Source organism: Heliangelus exortis, chromosome 1 (genome assembly GCF_036169615.1).
Source record: "Heliangelus exortis chromosome 1, bHelExo1.hap1, whole genome shotgun sequence".
NCBI classification, from domain to species: domain Eukaryota; kingdom Metazoa; phylum Chordata; class Aves; order Apodiformes; family Trochilidae; genus Heliangelus; species Heliangelus exortis.
Genome location: NC_092422.1, coordinates 164,511,209 through 164,534,853, shown reverse-complemented (window position 1 = coordinate 164,534,853; position 23,645 = coordinate 164,511,209). Strand labels below are relative to the sequence as shown.

At 41.4% G+C, this 23,645-nt stretch overlaps 1 protein-coding gene across 3 annotated transcripts in view; it reads left to right on the top strand.

Annotated features, from left to right (window-relative positions):
• The window catches only part of SRGAP1 (SLIT-ROBO Rho GTPase activating protein 1), a 143,033-nt gene extending 119,940 nt beyond the window's left edge, over nt 1–23,093 (top strand). For all 3 annotated transcript variants that reach the window (XR_011723898.1, XM_071733496.1, XM_071733497.1), the window contains 7 exons: nt 5,629–5,734; nt 8,765–8,989; nt 9,647–9,726; nt 16,908–17,088; nt 17,681–17,815; nt 17,942–18,287; nt 19,986–23,093. Coding sequence is in view for 2 of the 3 variants with exons in the window: in XM_071733496.1 (XP_071589597.1) it covers nt 5,629–5,734; nt 8,765–8,989; nt 9,647–9,726; nt 16,908–17,088; nt 17,681–17,815; nt 17,942–18,287; nt 19,986–20,363 (1,451 nt within the window). In the remaining variant the exon portion in view is untranslated. The remainder of the gene's footprint in view (nt 1–5,628; nt 5,735–8,764; nt 8,990–9,646; nt 9,727–16,907; nt 17,089–17,680; nt 17,816–17,941; nt 18,288–19,985) is intronic.
• The last annotated feature ends 552 nt before the right edge of the window (nt 23,094–23,645 follow it).

Here is a 23,645-nt window from a genome sequence, read left to right as displayed (position 1 = left end):
CCATTTACCTAAAGGCATAAATATCAAGGAAGGAAATTATTTTATTGCCTTTCCAGACTATTGCCCATTACCTAAAAAGTAAAAAAAATGTATTCTGAACTGTCAACTCTTCCTGAAAAAGTTTCAACAAAAAGACAGCAACCATTTCTTTCTCTAAGTGACAGTGGAGTCCATTGTGTTTGTCCTCCAGTAATTCATTCTTAAATAGATCTGAAGGATCTGTAAGTGGCATTGCTGAGTTAATATATAACATATCTTTGAGTTGGATTGGACCCATCTACCAAAGTGATGGGTCAAATTGTTAACTTGAGCACTAATACATATTCATGTAGATGACTTCTCAGCAGTAAATGGACCATAAAATTTACATCTGCAAGTCCATTCAGCAGATGTGTAAAATACACATTAGGCATTCACTCTGATACTAGGAGGTGCCACTCCAAGTGGAAGTAGCAAGTGACCACCACACAGAAATACCACATTGGATTTTATCCTTCAAAACAGGAGAGATATCACTTAGATTACCATTGTTTGCTTTCTTCTTCCTCCTCTTTGCTACCCTTGCCTGTGAAATATGCTTTGTTGGCACAGCCCTGGTTGTTAATGTAGCACAGTTCATTCATTGCAAACACCAGGCTTCTCATTCCACATCTCCTGATCAATCTCCTCTTTCCTTTGCAAAATGTTTGCATTTTGTTTGTTACTTCTGCTACTGTTCCACAGAAGGTGGTAGAACAGACACAATCCAGAACTCAGGCGTCTGGGCTCTGACAGCTCCCAAACAGAATCTGCTCCTTGCTGGATAACCATGTTTCACCAGCAGTGCAGGAAAGGCCATGGGTAGAACTACAACTGTGGAAAGCACAGTACTTCTGTAGCATTTTTAACTCAAACAGGATGATGAAGGCATGTATCTGTCCAGTTGGCCCAAAATATTTTAGATCCACCAGCAACTGATCTCTTGCAAAAATCTCTTGTAAAAAGTGTTATATTTATATATTTGGATATTTACTGCCCTTTCCATCCTGTACTACTTCAGGTTTATTGCCTAATTAAACTTCAATTAACATTATTTAGGATGAATGTATCCCTGCCCTCATTTATAATTTAGTTTTGTTTTATTTGCCTTTGGGGGCTTGTTTTAGTAATTGTGTTTTCTCCCTTCTCAGGTTTTCTTTACTCTTCTGAAGCAAATTGTTCACTTTTAATCTGTTTCACATTAGAGCCTGCTTTTGCAAAAAAACTTTATTTTGAATCACCAGATGATTAAAGTGCTTTATTTTACTTGGAAAAGTTCATTGTGATTCCATGTATCTCTGCAGTAAGCGAAGGTGACACCACCTCCAGAACAGGTTCCAGTGTTCTTGGAGCCTGAAGATCACACCTTTTAAGGTGTGCAGCTAGAATTTTATTGCCTACCTCATTCTGTTGAGAACTGGTTCTTAGCCCATGGCTGACAAAGAGGCAGCTGGCTGATAAGTAATTAATTTATGCAATGACATTAATCTCAGCTGGATTAATCCATCCAGTTCAAGGACAAGGCGAGTTTGCAGAGGAAGTCCTTGGGAGATCAATAAGTAAATCTTTTCCAAGAGCAATGCAAGATTGTACCTCAGCAGATATTCCTGTGGAGGTTGTGATCTGCCTCTTTGGAGGATTTTATTAACAGGTTGGACAGATGTCTCTCAAAGGTTACTAAGGTGAAGTCAAAGAGTAAGATTGTAGACTTAAATGATCTCTGAAGAGTCCTCCGGGTTTTCTTTTTTTGTAGTAGCTGGTGGAGGCTCCTTAGATCCTAAGCACTGATGCTTAGATACCTTGATAATTTAATGGATACACAGAAAGCCAAGGTCCTCATTATTAGAATGCTTTCTTCCATTATTGTGTGAAAAAAAACACTGTAAGAATGCTGGGCTGGGCTGCCTGCCTCTTCCATAGAACACTATAGTGATGAAGCCCTATAAGCTGGCCTCTTCCCCTTCTCTGTGTCACCCCACAAGTGTTTCCTGTGCTCTGGGCTGAACTGTAGCTCCACTTTGACAAGAACACAGTGTTCCCATGCCAAATACCTTGTCTGGCTGGCAGGAAACTCTTGCTGCTTGTGTGTTTGATCCCTGTGGCTGAGACAGGTCTGGAAGGCAGGTACATCAGATGAGAGCTTCACAATTTTTGCTTTGCTCTGAGAGCTGGGAACTAGAAAATAATAACCATCTTTTATTGTGATATTTACCTGACTGTAGTCTTGATTTGTGGTTGATATTCATGTGTCCTTCACACAGACCTCCTTTCCCTCCCTCACTTCTCAGTCAGAAAAAAACCACGTTAGCTCTCAGCAGGCTTGGCCTTGCCAGAGGCTTGTCCTGTTGCTTGTGTTTGGGAATGTGAATTTCATCCTGTCATTAGAGTAATGAACCAGTTTTCAAATCCCCTGATTTCTCTTTCTGCTTGGGAGCTCATTGCATTAGGATAAGTCGTGTAATATCAGTGCTTCACTTTTCTTAGCTGAGAAATGGGTAATACCTCACCGGGTGCTGGGGTGGAGCTAATTACGGTTCTTGAAAATCAGAGCAATGGAAAGAGGCCTCCAACAGAAGTTCAGTGAGGGGGGTGACACAACCAGCTTTCTGCAGTGTTGGGATTGTCACTGGCTTCTCACAGCAACCAGCTTGCAGGCTGGATGGCCATTCTGCCCCTAGGCTCTCTTCAGAAAATCTGATGGAGGCAAAGCAGTGCTTTCTCTTCCCTCTGCATGCAAAGCAGCAGAGCTGCAAATTCTTTCTGCCTGGATGCAGAAAGATTGCTCTGTCTTCATTCTTTCTTTCCTACATACCCAAACACTCACGCACTGCATACATACAGCCAACTATGAAATTTGGTTCCTCAATTAAAAGCAGCAGGCAAACACGTAAAATTGTTACCTATCTCCTTTAAGCAAAGTCAGTGCTGAGAAATTAAAGCAAGCCTTTTGAAACAGCATGGAAAGCACATGAGTTTACAACTTGGCAGTGGTTTGAATTTTCAATAAAGGGGCTTTGAGGAAAACTGGGGCCGGGTTTCCAGGAAGGTATTGGAAATAGACACACCTCATTCCAGCATGGATAGCTTCTTGCTTCGGTGTAGAGGTGACCTGCTAGTACCTAATACTGGCCATGCTCCTAGTAGGGCAGCTGGGATAGCTCAGCACATGGCCATACAGTCAAACCCTCTGTACCTACTCTGCCATGTGTGTGCTACTTATGGGACCAGTTCCTGGCTTGTATATCTTGTGGACCATATCTGGGAACTGCTTATTAAGAGTTGTAGATAGCTCAGACCACAATCACTTTGGAGAATGTGATAGCTGCAGTGTGGTAGCTGCCTGCTGGCATTAAAGACTGTGTCCCCCACTGGTTTAGCTCACTGGTTTAGACAGAGCTATTGCACCAGGGTAGGCAGCACTCTGCTGGAAGGAGCTGCTGGACACACTTGGGAGCCTGGGCAGTACATTTCTCAGGTCTGATCTGAGCACAGTGGTGGCTGAAGCTGATTGAGGGCTGGTCTCCAGAACTGGCTGGAAGAGGCAGGTCTGCAGCACAGGAAAGGCTTTAATGTGGAAGACAGGTACAGGTCCTGGTGCTGTATCACAGCTTCCTCCAGCTTCCCACCTCCAGCACACAGGGTGGTAAGGCAGGAGCTGTGCCACAGTGGTTCTGAGGCCGGGAGCCTTGAAAGATGTAACCAAAGTGCCTTTGGACCTTGCTGCCTCAGCCCAACTCCATAGAAAATCCACCCGCACACAAATACACACAGCCTCCAAACCACTCACACCTACAATTGTGTGCTCAGAAACTTAGAGATGGGCTTCTCAGGGGGAAGATCAGCTGAGCTGGGGGATCACAAAGTGCCACTGGCTCTAACAGCAGCTGCTTTTGCTGGAAGGTTGGGAACTGAAGATATGGTCAGGCTCCTTCCACCTGGCTTGGTTTAGACAAGTGGAAAAAGGCCTGGCAGTAAAAGTGGTGTCTGTGGGCTGTGCAGAGTAGCAATGTGGCACCACTGGGCAGATGTGAAGGTTTATAGCATTGCCATCTCCAGGATGTGGGATCCACTGGGAAGGGAGAAGAGGAGCACTGTGGTTGGTCTGCAGCTCATTCCTATGCCAGCAGATCTCAAGCCTAGCACATCCCTGCTGTGGACTCTGGTTCTTACCCAGTAACCAGGAATACTTCTTGACCCTTGCAGTCCAGGTTTTACAGAAACAGAAAAATAAATGCCAGGCCCATACTACACTAGAAAGTGTAATGGCTTCAGCTGATTTTCAGCTGGAGTTTGGGTTCAGTGTGACTCAGAAATCTTCTGTTCCTCAGCACATTGGAGGTGCTGAGCCAGTGGGATCTCGGGTACATACAGGTGTGGAAACAGGTTTTCCCCCTTCATTTACCACAGTGGCATTTCCTAGTGAAGTACAGCACTTCTGTGTGGCTGACAGAAGTCTCTGCCAGCATGCTTTGCTTGTGTTTAGTTCTTGGTACCAAAATGCTAATTACCAGGCACCAGTTGTTCTTCTAAGAAACACAAGTCAACACATATTTTGCATCTACAAATAAATGTTGATTGGCAGAAATAGCTATACCAAAGAACACAAATAAACACTAGCTATTCCATTTACGGTTAGAATGTTTTTATGTAAGTTATTACTTTAAATATGTGCTGTGAAATATCACATTTTGTGATACCGTGTTTCTCAGCTATTGGAATAAGCTTCTGCTTCTCATTTCCAAATTTTTTAATATCCATTTCAGTTCCACTGAACTCATGTAGTCTGGTAAGATTTCCCCTAGATATTGTTGATTACAACATTCTTTCTTGGCTGACATAAAAAACATTCCTGAAATATAGGTTGTTTCTAACAGTGTCCTTTACACAGAAAACAGACTGAGTAAAAAATTGAAACATTACTTATTCTGAAAAACAATTTATCCTCTTTTTCCATCACTACCCCACTTGGAGAGACATAATCTTTCTGACCAACAGAGAAGATAATGCATCCTTGTTATAAAACATTAGGAACTGATGCTTTTATTAAGCTGACCTTGTTTTGCTCGCTTCAAAAGAATTTTGGTGGATTGCTATAAAATAATTTGGGAAAATACATGTGATCTTTGTGTTTGTTTCTTACACTCCGTAAAACATAAGGGCTTTCTCCTACTTTGCCAGTAAAAAAAAAATGAGGTTGTAGTTGGACATTTGATTAAGAAAAATCATTATAAAAGCTCAGAGATTGGAATATTATAGCTGATATGAATATCTGAAGAAAGAGGGTATTTCAAACTGATGGTTCAAATGGTTTCTTGGTTCTGTGGATTTATATACTGGTTTGTGAGTTGTCTAGTTCTGAAAGTGGCACGGGGTTTGACTTAGGCCAGATGTGTGACTTCTGATATATGATGTTACTTTTGAACTGTGTGGTTTTAATGAGAGGGAGAAGGACTTCTAGATTTGATTTTTTTTTTTTTTTAGACCAAAATGTGGAAGTATTGGCTAGGGACATGTGATAGTAAAGAGTTGGAGAAGATTGAGTAAAGTGAATGGATGCTATTTTAAACCATAATATGAAAGGGAACTTAAAATCCTTTCCTTTGTTTGCAGGAATAGACAATCTCTATGAGAGGGCTCTTCACATCCGCAAACTCCTCCTTACTTTGCCCAGGTCTGTCCTTATAGTGATGAGATACCTCTTTGCCTTCCTCAACCAGTAAGTACTTCATTATTCCCCAAGGAATGCACATTTATCTGCCTCCCTCTGCTGGTATGGAAGTTCTTTGGGTTCACTCATGCTCTATGTAGAGTTACATTTAAGCTCCACTTAACACAAAAGATGATCTTCAACTTGGCAATGAATATAGAAGGAAAACACCAATTTTCATTCAAATTAAAATTCCCTTTGTCCAAAACTGGACAAGGTTATAGTAAGACAGATTAAAATGTTGTCTGAAATGAGGAGTGCAGGCTATAGCATTAAAGCTGATAACAAAGCAAGCTGATAAGAAAAATGACAAATACAAACTGTAACTACATTAAAAATAATTGATGTAATTTAAAAATAGAAATTTTTTTTCCTTATCTCAAGCTATTTTTAATTTCCTGATGTGGAAAAATAAACAGTATATTCAAACAGCACAGGCACTGCAAGTTACCTGTTTGATGCTGGGCACTGCCAAGGTGAGACTTTGTGTTGCTGCTTCTATTTTGTGGTAATAGGGCCACCAGTATAGAGAACAGACATCCCCTGTGTATGCTTTGGTATCAGGCAGCTTGCTTCTCACATTGCAAAACACAGGCAAGCTGCTGCAAGGAGGGATGTGTGAGAAAGGGAAGGTGGTGTTCATGTCTTTATCAACACAGAAAAACTTTTTAATTCTCAAATAGAAAATTAAAGATAGGTTTGGCAATTGGACTGTGTTTCTCCCTCCAGTCCTTCAGAGCCTTCTCCTGTTTAGCTGACCCCAGTATTTTCACTGCAAGTTTTGATTTTTGTGAACTTTGCCCTGATTCTAGCTTTTCTCTTTTTGCTGCCATATTGTCTGTTTCCTGTTATATCTCTTTTCATATTTCCTTTTTCCTCTTTTTTTTTTTTTTCCTAAATTTGCCCTCTGCTGATTCATTCTGTCTTTGTGACCTTCCCCATTTCATCCATCCTGTCTGTTCCTATAGAAACAGGGACTTTGCAGCAAGGTTATGTGTGCATGCCTGTATTCAGAGCTGTTCCTGTTTCCTTTCTTCTAGTAATTTCTGAACCACTTTCAAGCAATATTTAAAAGAGAGGCAGAGATCTAAAGTTTAATGAAAATAACCATTCATTGAAAACTTTAACTGATCCCTCTGTTGTGACACTGTGTAAATATCTCACAGGTTTATATCACAGCTTCTCCTCTACTTAGACATACAGATTGGCCAGAGTTGTACAAGCTTATACTTGTTACATGGTCATCTGTGTTCTCTCCAGGAATGCAATTCAAAGAGCAGGATAAATCTCATATGCCTCCAAACTGCTCCTGATACATCTCCAGGAAAAACATTCCTGTAGTCTGACTTTCTGCAAATCCAGTTCTACTTTTTGCAGATGCAGTAAGGTCTGGTTGGCCACATGAAGTCATCAGACCCCATGGCTTGACTTCATCTGGTCTAGCATCCTGCTCAGAGCTTCTGAAGTTAGATCAAGTTGCTAATGGTTTTGTCTTGACTTCATGACCAGCAAGTGGGATGGGAATAATCAATTCCCCTGACCTGTTGCCTTTGGTTTTCCTAATACACAAATATCTAAGTAGCCCTCATCACTGGAAGACACACTGCTGAGTCACATCCAGCTTCTTGTCCAGTAAGTGCATTTCCCAGTGCTTTTCCTTAGGAATTGATATCTAATAGTCAGCCCTGGCCTGTAATCACACATGGGATTATTTCATCCCAGTTGACAGGATTTTGCATTCGTCCTTGTTGAATTTGGTGAAATCCCTGTTCCTCCTTCTCGTCAAGGTCCCTCTAGATGGTAACCCTGCCCTTTAGCACATCTGCTGTCCCTCACAGGCTGGCATCATCTGCAAGTTGGCTGACTGTGCACTCCATCCTGTTGTCCAGGCCATTCATGAAGATGTTGAACAGTATCAGCCTCAATATTGAGCCCGGGGGACCACCAACAGAACTTCACATGTTTTACAATGATAATATTTTTTATGCATCCTTGGACACATACAAGGGCTGAACCACCTTATAAATCAGTAGAAAAAAGATGTCAACACATAAGATAGGATAACAAATCATGGCATAAGAATGAGGAGAGCGTGGTTAATTTTACCAGCTAATTATGAAGGGAGTAATTTAGCAGGTTTGTATTGCTTGTGCATTTAAAATATGTAAAATTTGCTTTTTTTGAGGAATATGGTGCTGTATTTAAGTACAGACACTCTAAATCATATGCTGCTTCAGAGTGCTTAACAACACTGAGGTAAAATGTGTCCGGTGCTTTAAGTTCTGTTTGACTGGCCCTGCACAGAACCCCATTTCCACTAGAAGTGCCAGTGCTTTTAAAAATGGAATTAAAGAGCAATTTTTCTTTCAGAATCAAAATAGTAAAGTAGTAATGTTGAGCTTTCTGGAGGAAAGGAGACCTTGCAGAAGTTGGTTAATAAGAACAATCAAAGCCCTTTGGCTTTGGTTTCTTCCAAAATAAAATCCCTGTGGGAGTTCATGGGCTTGGAGATTTTAGGTGGTAAAAACATAAGCCAGAAGTCACAAGAATTTTTGCAAGATCCAGGAACTTAACTATCTTCATAAAACAATTCAGTCTGCCTAAGTTATATAGACAGTTGATGGAAGAGAGGCATCAGGGTCTGGTGAGAAATGGTAAATATGATCTGCTTTGGATCCAGTCCACCTGGACCTTCAAGGATAATCAGTGGTGATTATCAGCTGATAATCAACTGATAATCGACTGCAGCAGTGGATTTGTTATACATTAACCCATTAAGTCAGTAAACACTAAATATAACAGTGAGGAAGACATACATCTCTGTATATACATATGTGCTATAAATTGACTTTCTGTTCTGTATAGCCTACTGAAGAAATTCCCCTCCCCCCCCTTTTTGTTTATTGCATTATGTGGGATTAAGTGTCAAGTAGAGCAGGAAATTTCTAAGTTGTGAAGGAAAATAAATCTTCTTCAGTTTTCAGAATAGAATTAGTCATGGTGGAAAAGTCAAGTTTTCTTATCTTTCTGTTATAACAGCCTTTCACAGTACAGTGATGAAAACATGATGGATCCATACAACCTGGCAATTTGTTTTGGACCAACTCTGATGCCTGTTCCAGACATCCAAGACCAGGTGTCTTGTCAGGCACACGTGAATGAGATAATCAAAACCATAATCATCCATCATGAGGCTATTTTTCCAGATGCTAAAGAACTTGATGGCCCAGTGTATGAAAAATGCATGGCTGGAGATGACTACTGGTAAGTCAGAACATTCTTCTGTCTCCTTAACAAAATCATTAGATCGGTTGTCTGGATAATGCCTGTGATACAGAATGACTTTCTCACACAACAGAGGTATGAAGATAAATGAGGAGAGCATTTACGTTCACATAGGAAACTGTCTGCTGTAAAAAACATGAAGCAAAGGCAATGATGAGGTTCTCTGCAACGTTTTGTGGAGGAAGCTACAGCCAGACACAGCCAGAATTCCAGGTGTACGATGCAGAGCGTGCAGCCAGAAACTGGCTTTCTGACTGTCAGCCATCTTAATGAATGTCAGCTTAGGATGCCTTGCCCCTGCTCCTTTCTTCTCTTAGCAGCACTAATGCCCTTTTCATAAAATAAGGGATTTGAAGGTTCTGGGAGCTTCTTAATAACTGTTGTTTGAAGGAGTGGTGTGTATTCTTCCTCAGTAATTGTGTATTCATGGCCTGTCAAGAGAATTCTGTTGCACATAACTTTATAACATTATAACTTGATGTAATCTCCTGGGGGTGGCATATTTTTATACATGTGGAAGGCATCAGTTACCCCCAGTGGACTGGGGAAGAAAGGGGTTGAAGTTTAAGGCCCACTGAAGCATCCTTTTCATGCTGGGTTTTCTCTCTCTGCTTGACCTTTTTTTTTTTCCTCCAGTGACAGCCCATACAGTGAACATGGTACATTAGAGGAGGTGGACCAGGATGCCAGTACAGAGCCCCATACCAGTGAGGATGGTATGTCTGTAACATTGCTGTGCCTTTGATGGGAATAAGTTTTACAGGTGTCTGACACAGGAGACTGTCTTCCTTTCCTGATTGTGTCTTATTTGAAAGAAGAACATTTCAGTCCTGGTGGTCTGTAGCTTCTTTAATCTCTGTTTGTGTGCTTTGTCACTCTGATTCATCTCTGTTTGACCAGCTGTTTCCTTGTTCTCTTCTGATTTGTGCAGTCACAGGAAGGGCAAGAAAGAAACTTTCAGTCAGCACATACTATTTTCTGGTATAGTGTTACAGTTTTAGTGACCTTTATCTTCAAAAGTGTGTCTTTAAATATTTCAGCTAGGGGATATTTGCTACTCAGTGGGCTCTGTTTTGATGTGAATTTAAAAGCTGTTCCATCTAAAGGATTTATAACTACTGAAAAACCTGTGTGTACCCCCCGGAGTGAGACTTCTGAACGATGGTCATTTTCTATAAATATTAATCACATATAATCTGACAGTTCTGGGTACAATAAATACCTGTGAAAAAACCCATGCATCTCTAGCATATCAATTCTTTTTAGCTAGGTTTGCTAGAGGTCTGTTTGACTGTGGCATATTTCAGTAGGACCATCATTCAGATATCCCTTCCAGTAACTTCTGTCCAGTTTCAAGCAAATTTAATAGCTGGAAAGAAGTGTCACAATTGTTAAATAACTACCTTTTTCCTGACAATTAGTAGCTAGTTAGAGATGAAGGCTTAAGCATAACAGTCCCTATGGAGAAGAGCTGCAGTGTGAGCTCACTACATATGTGGCCAGCAGGCAACCCAGACAGAGCAACCAACACACATGCACCTAGCACCAAGAGAAACAAAAGCTGCCCCTTGTCCATCTCAAAGACTGTGTGGAAGGAGGAACAGACACAGGAGGAAATGGAAGAAGAGCTACTGTAAAGGAGTTTTGTTTGTTTGTTTTTTTTAAAGGAGGATATCATAAGGGTTGTTGGTTAGGAGCTGGGATGGTTGCCACAGAGGAGGGGGGCAGGAAGGTGTATCTATAGGAGACCTAACTGCTCCACAGGTCCCATTCCACACAGAACAATGTGAACAATATTTCCACTCTGTCTGTACCTGTCTTTGTCACGTAGACAAGCTGTCAGTGACAGATTGATGATCCCTTCCCCTTTGTTGCTGTGAGGAGGGGCAGGTGTAGTCTTTCAGTGCAGCTGAGGAGGGACATTTGGGTGAGCAGGAATGACAAAAGGGAGAAAAAAATGAGGGTAGCAGCAGAGAAGTCAGTGTCAGTCTTCTGCCTGGGTCATATATCCATGCCTGCACCCGTGGTGGGGAATACTGACAGATTTACAAGACAGCCTGTATGTGGGTTCCTCTAAATGAGTCCTCTGGAGCTGAACCCACTGTCTTTATACAGCAAAGCTCCTCTAAATGGGGCAAACAAACTTATTTTTCCAAGGCAGCATCACTGTACTTTATAAGAGCTCATTATTCCATTGGAGCTAGGAAGCAGGAGTGGAAGCTGAAGAAGTCTGTGTCTCTCTCTCATTTAGATGACAAGTGGAGTAGTGAAACGCAGGTGACACATCAGTTCAATATGTTGGGGCCAACTTTAAGGTCCCATGGACAAACAAAGAGATAAAGGTCCAAGTGGATATGAAAAAAGCGCAGCTTTTCAGCAGAAATCAAAACCACTTTCTTCAAAACCATGCCTAGGAAAGATTAAACATCAGCAGGATTCAGAGGAGTGGCACCGTGGCATTTCATAGTGTCTCTATCCCATCACTGTGTTATAAGTTTTATGTTCCTGTTGCAGTGCTCCCTGTGTTACTGGTGTAGACAAACCCTGAAGAAAATTGCTGTCAACAGGGCTGAGTTCTGTATGAAGATTTAACTGCTCAAGACGTGATTTTTTTGTTCACCATGTTGGCAAGCAATTTAATTCTTTTTGCCCTATAGCACCTTTTTAATTAAATCAGTGCCAAAAGAAGCAGACATTTGTGTTTACAGTGAAATAATTGCTAGCACAAAAATAGTTGTAATCTAGGGAAATACTGCTGCAAAGACAAAGATTACCAAGTCTGGATCATGTACAAAATGGTGGTGGTCTTCGATTCTCAGCCTGCAAGCTCTAACCCATTTTTTCTTCCGTGGAGACAGCTTTCTGCTATAATAGCACATTTGTCCAACATAGGTTAAAAGGCTTTAAATTAAATGCATTCACTGTCTCTTAGCACACACATTCATGTATTTGTCCCCTGGACAATCCTTTTATAAAATGTTCTTCATACCAAATATGACAGGAGGCAGGAATTTTTCAGTTTGCATATTGAACTTCATGAGGGTCACTCATTGAACTGTGGTGGACAAAAAAGTTTTCACTAAAGAGTCTGGAGTATCTGGGGCTTTAATGTCATTGATTCATTGATTATAAGCTGGTTGCATCACTGCCAGCTGTATGTGGAGGGAGAGGAAGGGAGGTAGCACTGCTGCTGTATTGATCAGACACGTGGTACTTATGTATTTCCCTGTCAGGAGATGGAAGAAGCAGATTCATAAATGTAATCTGTGTGGGTGTTTATTTGTTTTTTTAATGTTGAAATTTTGATTAGTTTTATGCTAAAATGTTGGACGCATACACAAGACCAAGCAGCTAAACCTGTAGGAATTACAGGGTTGTTGAAACATCATCGAGATGCTATGATCAAAAGCAGAAAGATTTATTTTTCTACTTTAGTTATTGTTGTTATAAGAATTATTTGCTGTATGAAGTTAAAATAAAGGCTAATCTCTTCATGCTTACTAGGATAAACCCATCTGCAGGGTCTGGCTCAACAGTATTGGGAATGTTTACTTATCATTTAGAAAATAAAAATACTTTTTAAAAATTAAAAACATAATTATTTTAAATTATTTTATTAATTTACCTTCTACAGAGGTAAAATCTGGTAGCTGGGGAAAAGGAGGCTGTAAACTTATAAGTGAGTTTGTAAATACTTCATAACTGCTAAGATTTATAACTTTCTAAAATTACTGGTGTTCATATATTTTTGTTGATCACTAGAAAGGGAACTGGGAAGAAGATACATTTTACAGTATTATCTTTGTAAAATGTGCAGAAAGAATCCCTGTTAAGGAAAACATATGTTTCTTCTTTCTCCTGAACCTGGAAATTAACTTTAATTTGTCAAGTTCAGAACATTTGTACTCAAGCTGAGGCACAAAAAAAATTTATCTGTAATTTTGCTGCAGAAAAACCTTTACCTGAAAGTTCAGTAAAGATCCCAAGGATATTGTTCATGTTCTGCTGAAGCAGTTTTTAGTGTATTTCCTTTACCTTCAGTTTGCTGATTTTTTTTCTTGTTGGAAGCATATGGAAAAGGGTGACTGTGTTTGTTTTCAAAGGAAGCGAGAGAGAATTTCCTGAGGAAGTTAAATGGATGGGTTTCTCCTGGGAAAGCATGCATACAATTAATATCATACTGTTCATAGATCTCATAAGCATAGGGTAAAAATTGACTTGGTTGTTCTGCTGGAAACAAAAATTACAGGGACACATAAGGCTGTGAGTTATTGTTTTGCTGCCAAGATAGGATAATTTTCCTCCTTTTCAGCACCACATGCTGTGATCAACATTTTGCCAAATTCTATTCTGTCGACACCTTGGCACATTTCAGTGTTTTTGCTGTTCCCCAGTCATGGAGCTGCTGTCCTAAGGACAGAACTTTGAAATTGCAAATTTCTGCACCCCCCGCTGGTGGGGTGCAGAAGAGGAGAAATAACCCAGGAGACAGCAGCTTCCCAGGGAGTTCAAGGGTGTCCTCTGTTCCCGACAAGCAGGGTACATCCGGGAGAACTGAGGAAAAGCAGAGCAACAGCAAACTCTCTCCTTTAAAAGTGGCACTGGTGGCCTCCCCTTGTTTCCTTTGCTCCTTGTGCCCTGAGGTGCAGAGGGCAGCACAGTGTCACTTCAGTGCCATCACCTGTGTAAGAGGTTAGTGCTACATGTGGCACTGCAATCCCAAAATTGAAATTAGCACTTACCTTTCCTCTGCCTTTTCTGCTCTCTGAAGCTGTTGGATCTGGACAGCTCTACTTGTCATCAAACCTTGGGTTTCAAGCACACTGCAACATAATGTGTCATCAAGTGGTGACAGTAATCATAACTTTCTTGAGTTATAAGTAAAAAAGTGAGAACAGACCTGGGTGATTAACAGGGTCCCTAAAGCTTTTCCCACAGTTCTTCAGTTTGTCCTAATTTTTCACTTCCATATCATTGCTTGAGCCACTAGAGATGATAACTGCTTAGATCCTGTATGTCATCAAGTACTTCTTGCTATTGTAAGAGAATGCCCCCAGGTATGGACAGAGCAATGCAATTATATTTTCCTCCAAGCTTTCAATTTTACTGTTAGACATTCAGTACCACACAGACTTTAAGTTACAGATCCCAAATTCAGTTTTCATCAACTTTGCTCTTCTGGAAACACCTGTCTGTCATTCAGTAACCTTGGTATTAAATGGCTTAGCTTTTCAAAATTCATTTATTTCAAGGAGTAACTATCATGGTACTTTGGTTTTGACTCTTAAGGCTTGACCTGTAACAAGGTGAATTATTCTTGAAGTACATGTAAAAGCAACATTCAAGAGAAGGAAATGCCCTTTCAAAATGGTAAAACCATCTGAACTGGTTTTCAGTTCTACTAAGAAAACTATGGGAGATTTACTGAACACTCCTCCCTGAGGAGGTAGGATTTGTTACCCAGGCAATCTAATGAACATGTCTCAAAAGTCACATCCATTATGAGCACATTACTAATTCATACAGCTGGTTCCAGTGGGGCAGCTTCCTTCAGACCTCAGGGAACAGATGTGAGTCTTGCAGGCAAAGAAGGACACAAAAAACAGATTCCCGTCATGCACCACACTTAGATTAGTGTCACTCCACTGAGGGAGATAGAACTATTTCTAGTTTAGTCCATTAATTTGTAAATAAAAAGACCTGTATACTCAAATGTGGGATACTGTATGGTCTGTTGAAATTAGCAGAGAAACAGGAAATCCCAAAGCTAATCAATGTAGGGGTTTGTCAACCAATCCAGTACCCATGACCATTAGCACTTCAGAGAACATCAAAGGAAAATACATACAGGAAACACAGGATTTTCTTGGTGTAAGGGGATTTTTTGTTTGTTTGTTTATTTTGTGTATTTTGCATTTTAAAGTGTTGCCTGTTAGTGAGTGACTGGCTTGCTGAAATCTGGGAACTTTTGCTTCTGAATTCTTCACCCGCTCTTCCATAATCCTTAACTTAACTGCAGTCTGAGAACAATGTTCATACAAACATTTCCTTTTCAGTCCTACTCAATCCCAGTAATACCTTCTTATAATGATTCCACAAGCATGATGTGTGTAAAAACTGAGGTTTTTTGTCAATGTTAAGTTATTGCCATGCAATTTAATGTTGTCCTCTTGAAACCAGGCCATTCAAGGTAAAGAGGCATGTTTGGCTTTATTTCCTTTCTTTTGGCATAGTGTATTTCCATTCCTACAGTTGCATTGTCACATCTGTACTTTCTGTTAGAAATATACCATAGCTTGACTATCTAGAAATTAAAACAAGAACATATGTTAGAATATATCACTAATATATAGACCAGCATTAAATTTTTCCCAGTTTTCCAGAACATTTCTTTCTATGTCATCTTTAGATTTTCTTGCCTTAAAAACATAAAACCCAAGAAATCTATCCCTCCCACACTGACCAGGCAAAGCCTGCCAGCCAACCATCCAGTAGCAATGCATTTTCAGGCATTAATACTGATTCTTATTTACATTTCTATAATGAAAGTAATTTCTTCCAGAGTACATTACTTTTGCATTTGTAACAGTGAATTCCTTATATCACTGTGTGCCATGGCTGGAAAGTTTCCGAGCTGGTAACTCCTGAACACCTTGTGGTCAGGCACTGGTGGGAGCTCTTAGCATGGCCCTGAATGCTGCAATCCACAAGACAGACTTCTGCAGGCTGGGAGGGGTATTAAAAAAAAACAGAAACAAACAAAAAAAACCCAGCCTGCAAGCTATAATCTCAGTAAAGGTACTACCGTTATATTTTCATGCTGTAAGATGAAGTTAATCTTAAAAAGCATTCCTGCACAAAATGTTGTCATAAAGGGACAGTGGCTTTCATTATCAGCCTGGTTCTTCAGGGAATTACAAACTCAGCAATTGTAATTTGCACCAGACAGAAAGTTGCTATGCTAGTCATTAGCCCAGATGTTAATTTCCATCTAAATCTTGCTCTAATTATATAAGGAAATATGTCATTTATGGCACTCTGAGTTACTGGAGTCAACAAAGTGTGTGATTTTTAAAGCTGTATTTGGCAGGTTTTTCTTTGTGTTTTGAGACTGTGGTGACAAGTTTTCATCTGTTTGAGCCCAGGTGCTTTTGGTTTCATGCAGAGGAAAGCAGAGTTTGTTAAAATGGCAGCTGTTTCACTGCTGTCAGGGCACTGATGATACCTGAAGGCAGATGCTCAGCAAAGGCCCCTCACCTCAGCATAGGTTACAGGATGGAGTCCATTACCAGTGTAATGCTGCATTTACCAGTATACTGACAGAAGATTAACCAGGACTGCTGTAACCAATGTTTAACTTTAGAAAATATCAGCCTGGCCTGCAGAAACCAGAGGAACTGAGAATGCTGGAGAAAGCAGAGCTGCCTTAGGTCACCTCAGGCCACACAGGGACTGCCCTGGTGGAGGAGTTGTCCTTGGGTGGCCTGGAGTGATCTGCCTCACTCAACGAGAGTGTTAGGGAAAGAGATTAAAGCACTGGCTTTGATGTCATGTACCAGATTTTCACTAGGTCTGCACAGGCATTGCTTAGAAGGTGGAAACCTGACAGCCCAATTAGGCAGAGCACCCCTGCTCACACACAGGGAAGCCCTTGTCTCCCTTCCTTTGCCACTGCAGATGTTAAAGGTACTCTGGTTCGCTTTCTCTTTATCACAGAGATTGATTATGTTTCATTGTAAGAGGCATATTATTACTGCCTGAAGTCTGAAGATTTCTGTCAGCTCTGCTCAATAAGGATGAGCACTGAGAAAATGCAATAAATGGGTTTTACGAGCCCAAAATGAGCAGTTAAGCTGGTGTGCAATCTGATATCCATTCCTCTTCCCTCCCTACACAGAGTGTGAGCCCATAGAAGCTATAGCCAAGTTTGACTACGCTGGAAGGTCTGCACGAGAGCTCTCTTTCAAGAAAGGAGCTTCCCTTCTGCTCTACCACCGGGCATCTGAAGACTGGTGGGAAGGAAGGCACAACGGGATCGATGGCCTTGTCCCTCACCAGTACATAGTGGTGCAGGATATGTAAGCAGAGTCTGCTGTGACTGAGTTCTTGGTGGGGAGTAAAAACATGCTGCAGCAATTAACAGAGTGGTTTCCAAACAAGATAGTGATTTTCAGGCTCAGATAGATTAAGCATTAGCATTCTGTGCAGGCTGCCTCTGTCTTTGTTGCCCTGAACTGACAGCTCTTAATCAAAAGCTACTACTAGGCTAAGATAGTTTGTTTATGGATATGTTATATATAATATATATATATAATAGATACATTAAGAGGTGGATGATGCTATAGCTGTTTTAATTTGACTGTCTCTTTGTAGCAATTGCTAACATTTAACTTCAGAATAGCAAGAGCTGGAGAAATGCATCCGTGACCCCTGCTTTTACAGTATTAATCATATGCTTTGCCAAGGAAGACAAAAGTTCTTGTTTGTAGAAAGGTTATAGTCAAAATGTAAAGAACTCAGTAAACAGAAGGATTATAAGCCATTTTTCAGATATGGAGAGGCTGTAGTGCATTATAACATGCCTAGGAGATTAAAATCTGGGAGTGCCAAGATGCTTTCTCTCACACTTCACTCACCGGCTTCTCATCTCACCATGTGTGTTCTGTTCAGGGATGATACTTTCTCAGATACACTGAGCCAAAAAGCAGACAGTGAGGCCAGCAGTGGACCCATAGCTGAGGACAAGTCATCTTCAAAGGACATGAACTCTCCCACTGACCGTCACTCTGATGTGTATTCAGGAAGGTAAGCTGAAGCATTCCGTGTTTTCAGTAGTACTTACACAGCTCAGGTAACACAGCACTTACTTCTCCATGTGCCTATGGTGGGTCACTACAACCTGTCCTATAACCAATTTATTCCTTGGTGCAGGCAAAGAAAGAGATCAGAACCTCCGCCTCCTCTAAGACGCCCCGGCAGGAGCAGCGATGGTCACTGCCCAGTGCACCCACCTCACCCTCTCTCCAACTCCTCCGTGGATCTAGGTTCTCCCAACCTGGCAACTCACTGCAGTCCCAGAGCCCTTCTGCAAAATCGCAACCTCAATGCTGACAGCCCTGAAAGGAGGCGTAGACCTGGACATGGCAGTCTCACCAACATCAGTAGGCACGATTCTCTAAAGAAGATTGATAGCCCTCCAATTAGAAGATCTACATCATCTGGTCAGTACACAGGTTTCAATGACCATAAACCACTGGACCCAGAGTCAATAGCTCAGGTTTGTGTCTTTTTTATTTGATGTCACTCTCTGATTTGGTGAGGAGCTATTCTGTGGATAGCATCGTGCAGAGCATGCACACTGGTAGGAGTGTGTGTGCAGGAGAAAATCCTACTTTACTTTTTAAACAGGGCACATGGGCAAGAATATCCTGGGTAGAAGAAGCACAAGGGAGAATAGAGATTGCAGTAGCAATAAAAATAAAATATCTCCTGTTATACCATAATTAAATTACCTCTGCCACCCAGAACACTAAGATAGTTCATGATTACAACAGCTATGTGGATCTGTGTGCTCTGATGAAGGCTGGCCTATTCTAACTTGTCTGTAACTAGTGTTCAATTATTTCTCAATAATACACTTTGCAGAAAAGTTCTCTGGGTAGTAGCGACCATTGCCATTCAAAGCATGGATTCACATTCCAGGGGTTTGTGGATTTTACATAGTTTTCATACAGTTCATACTGCATGCTGATTCAATGCTTGTAGTTGTGCCTAAGAACGTGATGTGCAAGACAGAAAGAAGCCATAGGCTGTCTTTCCCCTATGTGTGCACTCACCAGTCTCATTTCTGGCAGTGAGGAGGTGAGAAGGATGGAACAGTGAGCACCCCAGTCTCCAAACTGGTCTGCTGTACAGAGCTGGTAGCAGCTTGTTTGTCTTGAGCAAGTAGATCTTGCTGTCTTCAGAACTCATGTTTGGCTAGGTAGTATGACATGATTACTGGGCACTACTTGCAGGTAAAATATGATTGCAAAAGTATTTTACAATAACAACGACACTCATGTTTTAAAATCTGGTGATGCTTGCTTTCAAACTCTGCTTCTGATGAGGGATAGAAGGGACTGCCATCCTTGGGTCAGAAAGCTGAACAGTTATTGTTTCATTTTACTATAAGTTATTTACTCTCCTTGAAGCACACACCATGATATTTGTTTTAAGCTTTTTTTTTTTTTTTTTTTTTTTTTTATGCATAGATCATTCCACAGTGAGAGAACCCAAACTTTGATAAAACTGCATGAAAATTACTATGAGCAATCTAGGACATCAGTTGTATCTCAATACCACTGAAAAATAGTAAACTAGTGTCTTGGTGCATTCTTCTGGTATTTGTGCTAGAAATCCTGATGAAAAAAAAATAAATTCGTAGGTAAACTCACTGAACAATGTCTTCCAGGTTTTTATACTAAAATTTAACTCAGAGAAACAGGAGGAGAGAAGACCTGATAGCACACATGCTTTATTCCTTACAAAACCTGGTTTATAATCTCTGTGAGGCAATACAGATCCTGAATGTCTGGGGCACTAGGTGAGGAGAGCAGCCAAATGGGCAATATTTACAATTATCAGAACCCAAGAGAGGACAGAAATCTTCACAGTTAAAAATGCTGCTAAGCAAATAGCCATTGTGCTGTCAATCACTTAGTAAAATGGCTCTTTAATTTTTTGAGCTGAATTTTGACTCATGTGAACAGGTTAAATGTTTGTGATGTATCCAGCCAAAGCTGCCGAATTGCCGGTTGCGGCGTCTTTCGAATAAATCAGGTGGAAATTGGCTTTAGCACCGTAATATCCATTAAAGAGAGGCTGGTTGATCAATTCACTCATGCATTTTTCACCTCCCTTCCCCCTGCTCCTCCAGTGCTTTGTGTTCAGTAGCAATGGGATGACATGTCACCCTCTCTCTGCTCTTCCCAAGGACATCGAGGAGACAATGAACACGGCGCTGAATGAGCTCCGTGAGCTGGAGAGGCAGAGCTCGGCGAAGCACGCCCCCGATGTCGTCTTGGACACCTTGGAACAGATGAAGAACACCCCCACCCCTGCCACCTCCACAGAGTCCCTCAGCCCTCTCCACAGCGTTGTTTTAAGGAGCTCTGAGCCTCAGATCCGCCGTAGCACAAGTTCTTCCAGTGATACCATGAGTACCTTCAAGCCCATGGTGGCCCCTAGGATGGGAGTGCAGCTGAAACCTCCTGCTCTTAGGCCAAAACCTATTGTTCTTCCAAAAACAAATCCTAGCATTGGGCCTTCCCCTCCTTCCCAAGGTCCAGCCGACAAATCTTGCACAATGTAGAGAGCTCAGCCACCCACAGGGCTTGGCTGGGATGTGTTAGGGAAAGGGATGGATCAACGATAGAAGTCAGGGCTCCATAACATCGTTTGGTCATGTTTGTAACTGGAGAGGCTTTGTTTTTCAGTGTGTTTGAATGTATTGTCTGAAACTAGCTACATTAACATGGGCATTTGTATTTTGTATGGTTTCAATTAAAAGAAAAACTGGACAATTGTGCATCGTTTTAAAAAACAAACACAGACTTACTTGAAAACTTGATGCTGCACCATTTGTAATAAAAACAACACAGATCACACCACCACGTTGGACCGTAATTCACAGTCTTACGGTAGCTATATAATCATAAATCCTGCACAAAACTAAGGGGTGGGGGGGTCAGGGAGATGGAACCTCTCTTTTCTGGGTCACCAAACCAAATCTCAAGCAGGTTAGTAAGAGCTGAAATCTAGCATGTGAGGATTAAGTGTCTGTGTGGAATGTCTAAGTCATCTCAGGCCACATTTCGTATTTAAGACACACCAAAAAAACAAAAAATCAAAACAAAAAACAGAACACCAAACCCTCACAACTCTCACAATTGGCACCAAGTTTTAGCTTTCTTGTTTGTTGGCAGTCTCACCAGAGACAAGTCCTGGATATATCTGGAGATCACATTGCTCTCACCGATACAAAGCAGCATTCCAGGCAACAGCTAAAGCACATCTGCAGAAACTCCTTTTGCTGTCCTTTGTAACAGTGTACCCTTTTCCGTGAAGCTAAACCTTCATTTGCTGGTACCACATTTTTCACAAAAGCTGAATTCATATAAAGTTCCTAGTTGAGCTAGCCAGGCTCTGGGGAGTACATGAACCTGTTGGTCCATTAGGCTGGCTGATAGGCTATTAAAAGGATCAACTACACAGTAATTCAGCAGAGTACCCCATTGACTTTATTGCTCAGTGTCCAATTAAAGATGTGATTTGAGCTGTAATAGTCAGAGTTTTGAGCTGCCCTGGCTCTGCTGGCTGCCGGGCACAGTGCAAACACCATGCACCTCCTCGGTTGTGCTGATGGCAGCAGGACACAGACTCTGAAGAGGGACTCCCTCCTGCAGGGCTCACTCGCAGGACAGACAGCTGAGTTTCTACCACCTAGATTCAAGCTGACTAAAGCTTTCCATAACCACTTTTTTTCCCTTCTTCCCCCCTTTTTTTTTTCCTTTGATTGACAGAAATCAGTACCTTTCTTATGTCTGTGTGAGTGAAGACTCTCAGCTATGCTTAGCAATCTGCTGTTCAACTTTGTTAGGCGCCAACTAAATGTACAGCTGTTTTGCACATTGTAACAGTAAGCCATAATATTATTTCTGTGAATATCTTTTCCAACACCCAATCCATAAAAAAAGTTTTAGTGAAGAAGGGGGAAAAAAAAATCCAATGTGGTCCACCCACACCAGTACAACTGGCTTTAAATAAAATGTGTCTTTGTGATTTACGATCTCACCATTGGAAAGAGTGAAGTTGTACCACTCACTAAACATAAAAATTGAGTTTGGGAGAAAAGTAGTGTCAAAATTTGGTAGGCATAATGACTGAGGTGATAGGAATAATTTCATTGTTATTCAAGAGCAACTTATTCCTGCTCTGGTTTACATCCTGTAGATAGGTGATGCAAAGCCCCGGCCGGGTGTGAAAAGTACCCCATGAACTGTCTCTGAGAACCAAGCTGCTCCTGGTAGTTGCAAACCCATCTCAATCCAGCTGCAGATGTCTAGGTTAGAGGCAAAGTCTTAACCCACCACTGCAGAGTGTGCAGTGTCAGTCAGCAAACCACTTGTCCTCTCAGCTGTACTGCTGAGTCCTAATGCTGAGGCGAGAGCCTGGGCCAGGCTGGACCCAGCAACAGCCCAGCGCCCATCTACAGGGTCCGTTCACCTGGTTGGGACCAGACACATTTTCAAGTAGTTCCCCAGTTTACTAGAATCAGTGGAACAAACTGGAATTTCAGCTTTCATTTACATGCAGTTTTTAGTCTAGCGTTTCTAAATTAACCCACCTGGCATAATTGAGATGGATACCTGTATCTTTAAATTGCATAGGGAATTTTGTATGTTTAAATAACTGTACTGGACTCCATAATGCTTATATTAGAAATTGTTTAGCAAAAGAAAATATTAGAAACAGTGCATTTAGTGAATGCACACACTTAGTGCATTCACACAGTTAAATGTGTAGTTTGATGGTTATTATAGATACTTAAAAGTATAGTAAGTGGATATGTAACAGGAAAGGCTGCTACAACTACAGGCGTACTAAAGGGTAACTCCTGCACACCTAATCCAATCAGTATTGTCCTTTACTGTCAAGTTTGATGAATTGCAGTACTGGTAGCTTCCTGCTTGTTGACTGTTACCTATTTGTGTCAATGTACATCTGTAGTATGTACATGTGAAAGTGCCTTTAAATTTTAGAGGAGCTTTAGCCTTGCTCTTGTACTGTTGCATTTCCATTGCATCCTTCCCTGTTCGTGTATGGCTGCATTCCCATTGCATTCCTTCCACTCTCAGAGAACAAATAAAAACATGGAAATTTCACGGTTCTGGAAGAAAAAAAAATGTACTGTTAATCTGTTGTGACAATGCACTTTTATGTATAGTACTGTACATTTTTGGCATGTACCATTACAAGCTTCAGTATACATTCAGGTTTGTTCCTCATAGTGTATCTTTATAATAAAGAAGATAGTTCTGTCTGTGTGTGTAGTCTTGCTGGGTAAGCCATGGTATGTCCTAGTGTGGATTGCCAGTCTGCATTTACTTTCCACATGTAAGAGAAAAATAATCTGCATCCCCTGGCCACCCACACCCCACCCTGCAGCAGGTTCCTTCACCATCTTGGCCTGAAGAAGCACATGTTCCTAGACAGGCTCTACCCAACTTAAAGAGCACCATCACTGTCAGCTCAGCCAAGCTTCTCCATATTTTCAATCCTGCAAAGAGCCACCAACCACACATGGTGGCCCCCACTGCCCCAATCCCACTGGCTGTGGGAAGCCACCACCCACTCAGCCAGCTTCCCACAGGAAAAAGGGGATGGGGGAAGCACCCCCACATTTGGAAAGCACCCAGAATGAAAATCATTTAAAAACGCTACCTAGGGTCATTTCTTAGAGCAGAAAAAGGGAAGCCTGGGAGGGATGGGGGGAGTGCTACAGGTGAAGATTTACTTTCAGTGACCTTATGTCCAAGTAATGGTGACAATGCTCCCACCTGCATCTCTGCAGATGGCTCCAGAACCCAGAGGG